The sequence below is a fragment of the Sphaeroforma arctica genome (genome assembly GCF_001186125.1).
Source record: "Sphaeroforma arctica JP610 unplaced genomic scaffold supercont1.177, whole genome shotgun sequence".
NCBI classification, from domain to species: domain Eukaryota; class Ichthyosporea; order Ichthyophonida; genus Sphaeroforma; species Sphaeroforma arctica.
This window is the reverse complement of record NW_014040381.1, coordinates 87,583-92,530: the sequence shown is the minus strand read 5'-3', so window position 1 is coordinate 92,530 and position 4,948 is coordinate 87,583. Positions and strand designations below refer to the sequence as shown.

General features: G+C 35.2%; 2 protein-coding genes across 2 annotated transcripts; one reads left to right on the top strand and one right to left on the bottom strand.

Annotated features, from left to right (window-relative positions):
* Window positions 1-1,136: 1,136 nt before the first annotated feature.
* SARC_03478 (hypothetical protein) lies at window positions 1,137-2,450 on the top strand (the record flags this gene model as incomplete). The annotated part of the gene is made up of 2 exons (XM_014302744.1): window positions 1,137-2,125; window positions 2,167-2,450. Exons 1-2 carry the CDS (start codon window positions 1,189-1,191, stop codon window positions 2,448-2,450), a joined length of 1,221 nt encoding a protein of 406 aa, XP_014158219.1. The 5' UTR covers window positions 1,137-1,188.
* A 672-nt stretch (window positions 2,451-3,122) lies between these two features.
* SARC_03477 (hypothetical protein) lies at window positions 3,123-4,078 on the bottom strand (the record flags this gene model as incomplete). The annotated part of the gene is made up of 2 exons (XM_014302743.1): window positions 3,123-3,186; window positions 3,912-4,078. 2 exons carry the CDS (start codon window positions 4,076-4,078, stop codon window positions 3,123-3,125), a joined length of 231 nt encoding a protein of 76 aa, XP_014158218.1.
* Between the last annotated feature and the right edge of the window lie 870 nt (window positions 4,079-4,948).

Genomic DNA, 4,948 nt, shown 5'->3' with positions numbered 1-4,948 from the left:
TATATAGTATATTATATATATAGTATATATAGTATATATAGTATATATAGTATATATATATATATATATATATATATATATATATATTTACTGTTTTTAAAAAAACAAAAAAAACAAAACAAAAAGTGAAGCGATATCAGAATATGTATGAACAGTAATTTTAAAGACGTAAATATAATAGTAAATACATACTAAAAATATATATTTGATTCAGCATAACAGGAGTACTGCAGGTTAAAATTGCTCCAAGGCACAAAACTATGTGGATCAAAGTTTCCCTGAATCTATTCTAGTAAACGACACTTGCAAGAAGTTGGTTTGACATGAATTACATATGCAAATAAAGTAAAAGATACCGGATAGTGATATATACTTTTAATTTTATTATGATATTTGGTGCTATTGTCGTTGGTCGTTTAGTAGCACAACTGTGATTGATTCTTTATTTTAAAAAAGCAAAATATTTCTTATATAAAACTACATATGCAGACATATTACGTTTTACATTAAAACTCGAAACTGGCAATCTGCATTCTGCAGCACTCAGAAATCAGAGGCCATTTTATAAAAACTAATTTTATTTTCATTCCAATCAAATGCAAAAGAATTCCAATCTTATTTATCGGTAAATTTTCTCATATGGCAATATGCGGCATACCGCATACTGCATCTTTCACTTCGATTCTTTTAGTTTTCAAAAATGCAAAGCCTCTCCAAAATCAGAACATAAAAATATATGGATTCATTCTTCACTCTTGTGTGTATTGAAAGTTGAAACCTTCCCCTTCAGATCCCCCAATAGGGGCTCAGACTCTGCCCGAGCCCAGACTCCGAGACTCGCCCCCTACACCCCCAAGAGGCCCAGATGCGTTCGTTATTCGCGATATGTATTGCGAGGCCTAGACTACTATAATATGTGATATTTATCCTCTTGGCCCAAAGCCCTCTGGAGTCTGGAATACATCCTTGGCACATATTTCGCACAATCAGATATTCTAAATTTGAGACAGTATTTAAATGTCTTCTCTCTAGTAGAGAAGGCTAGGTGCCATCGGAAAACAAAGTGTCAAATATGTATTTATGTAAATATATATTGAAACGTTCAAAAAAGAATTCCGTCACATTGCAAAATCAGACACTGAAGTAATAGCACTAATTCAAATACTCAATTTAAACAACACAATTATAATGTTAAAATTATTCGAATTGAGAGGCGTAGTTGCTGCGCTCTTGCTATCAAGTTACGTTTTAGCCGAAGGCGGCGAAGTGTACAAATGTACCGACGGAATATGGCTGCAAAGTAAAAGCACCTGCTATTCCGATCTGAGGTCCGCATTTGATGCGGCTAACTCCAACACAGTAGACACTATCTATGTCACCGGTGAGATCACTGTAGACAATGAAATACCAGTAAGGCAGTCCACTAATGTTATCGGACAGAAGTGTGGGGGGTATATGGCGAAAGTGTTCTCAGGTTTTAACGAAAATGAGGACGCTATCTTCAGAATGGTAGGTTCGTCAGGCGATAAACTGTTAGTCAAAGATATAACCTTTGAGAATCGAGGTGGGGGTCACTCGCGCTGCATACGCTCGGACGAGTACGATGTTAACGAGAAGGAAGCCAGAGACGATCGATTCACCAAAGACAGTGCGTATAGTCTCGAGATTGACAATTGTAGGCTGCGCTACTTTGATAGCAAGGCCAGGGGTGGGGCTGCTATATTCCTACAAGCTGTTGAGAGTGTAGTTATAAAGAACTCTGATTTCGAACACAACCACGTGACGGTACCAGACACGGGGGATGAGGAGAGGTTTGGTGGAGGTGGTACACTTTGGTTCCAGGAACTAAGAAGATCCACCAATTACATTCTTATTGAAGACAGCACATTCCTCAACAACTCCATGGAGTTCGAGCATGGTTTGGGAGGGGCGTTCTTTGTGGGCAACTGCTTAGGACAGGTGGATATAGTCGACAGCACATTCCTGGAGAATATTGCTAGCGATGGAGGTGCCGTACACATTGCGCGTGTGGGAATTACGACTACCGTAAACATTGATGGGAGGTTTGAACGCAACCAAGCGCGAGAGCAGGGTTGGGGTAGTCGTGCGGCGGCACGAGATTCAAGTATATCGATGGAGCTGTGAATATCGATGGTTACTACAAAGATAATTATGCGTCAAATGGGAGAGGTTTAGTCGCTAATAATCGAGCCTCCGGTGATGCGGTGGTTACATTTGCTGGTACTTTTATTAATAACCGTGTAGACTCATCGAGTATATTCGACTCTAGCAAGCTATTCCAGGGCACACTCGTCGTTAAGAAGGGGACTAAATTTCAGGGTAATGTACCAGGTAGAGGTATCAAGCTGTCGAACTCTAGTACAAAATTATATGTGCAACAAAGCGAAATCAACAACAGCAAGGCGGACCTTGTATATAGAGTAGATTAAGGCAGATTGTCATCAAGCCAAATACGCAAGCTATGATACGACCAATGTGTGGCTGGGCCCACATACCAACCCTCGATTAGAAATGAACAACACAATCAAAATGCGAACCCACTATAGAGAGTATGAAATAGACCAAGATCATACAATATACAAGCTATGAAGTAATGCAACATGTCCATTAAACAATATTGGTATATCGATTGAGCGAATTCCAACGAGCCCAAAATATACCACAAGGAACATACTCGTGATAAAATTATACATTATACTATATATATATATATGTATGTATATATATATATATGTATGTATATATATATATATATATATATGTATGCATGTAAGTATGTATGTTTGTATATATATATATATATACATGGATATATACATGCACCCACATATGAATAAATACAAACATACATACATGTATGTATGTATGTACGTATATATATATATATACATATATATCAATATAATGGTGCACGAGGAATTTTCCACACAACCTTTCAAAAACATACATATTAGTGACCCTGTAAACCATATACAAGATCTAAGAGTATAACGGACATGTAATTTATACGTGATCAATATTTGTATACTTTTACTTCCAAGGACCCTTAAAAGGTCTTGTATTCGCATTTAGTTTTACCATTTATTGATGCTGCAGCCTATTTACTTCTTCATGTTCAGCTTTTCCGTCTTGGTAAAGGGCAACGGGGTCGGATCAATACCCAAACTGTACAAACAGGTATTAAAACAAGCTACTTTTAAGAATTTTTGATACCAATCAGGATGATAGTACATACATATAGTGCTATATATGTGAATGAGTAGATGATACCTCAAAGATGATTGGGGTGAGCAGGCTATGAAAATAAACAAAAGAATTGAAATGAGGGAAAATCCCATGTATACTTGTATGTATACCCTTATGATTATACATGCATACTGACATACTTATATCTGTTACATTTATAATGACATGAATAGAACGATATATAAACCAAGCACGAGTGTACATTCGCTACGAGTGTACAAATACACACACATATATATATATATATATATATATATTATACAGGGTTACCTGTATCTATAGATATATCTATAAATATATCCACATATCGATGTACCTGTATCTGTACAAAAATACATTATACTATAAACCGATAAATCTGTATCTGCATCTGTACATATATATATGTATATAAATTTATATATATTCGATGTACCTATATCTGTACATATATACACATGGATAAACTATATACCGATATACCTGTATTTGTACACAGGTGTCTAATCATACTACCGAGAAAAGACATACGTGATCTGATCATGTTGGCCATATACACAGACAAGGACGCAAAGCCATACACACCAACCACCAGTGTGCACATACACCCATACAATATACCGTTATACCTATATCTGTAAATATATACATATACATATACGTACCTGTATCTGTTCACCCAACTGCGGATGTACTTGCGCGATTTGATGTCGATTCCGCGCGGCTTCATTACGTAGGTGGTGGCGGTCATGAGATCGTCCCAGTCTTCAAACTTGTCGGCGTGTTTTTCACAGTCGCGGCCGATTCGCTTCAAAAAGGTGTCTTTGTCCATGAGCTTTCCGCGCAGGCCTGTACGTACAGGTGGTGCAGATGATGTGCTTAAGTAAATATCTGGAGAAAGTATGTATGTATGTAAGCACAACGCACCGCAAACTTTCAGTGTGTGAGTGTTTGACTTCGCGCGTGGATACTTTCTCCGTATGGTCTCTCGATGAATGAGTTGAGATAGATTTATTGATATATATGATGAGGAGAACCGATTTCCATAGTAACATACTCCTGCATAACGTTTGATGAAGAATACAATAGCCACGGAGCATATTCGGATGTATGCTTGTCGTTAACGAAACTCGCATCTCGTAACAAAAAGGGGATAAAACATGATACCGAAATACAAAATTTTACGAACATGTACACAGCAGAGAACATATACATATAAACCCGAATATATGTCTACAGATTGTTAGCATCATCAGCACTATATATGCAATTGTACAAAGAAACAATCCAGTACAACAGTGAATGAACAAACGAATACAAACGAACAAGAGAAAGTACCTATATATATATATTGATATACTTTTAAATATATATATATCTATATATATATATGTGTGTGTATATGTATATTTATAAATATAGAATATATATGTATGTTTATGCATATGTATATAAATATATATATATATATATAATATTGGTATACATATTCATGCACATAAATATATAAATATACGTTTATATATGGATATATGAAATAATACATATATATAAATGCACATATATATATGTATAAGTATACTAGTATATATGTTTATATGTATTGTTACATATATATATACATACATTTATAATATATGTATATGAATATATATATATATATAAATATATATGTATGTATATAAATATACAAAACATATTA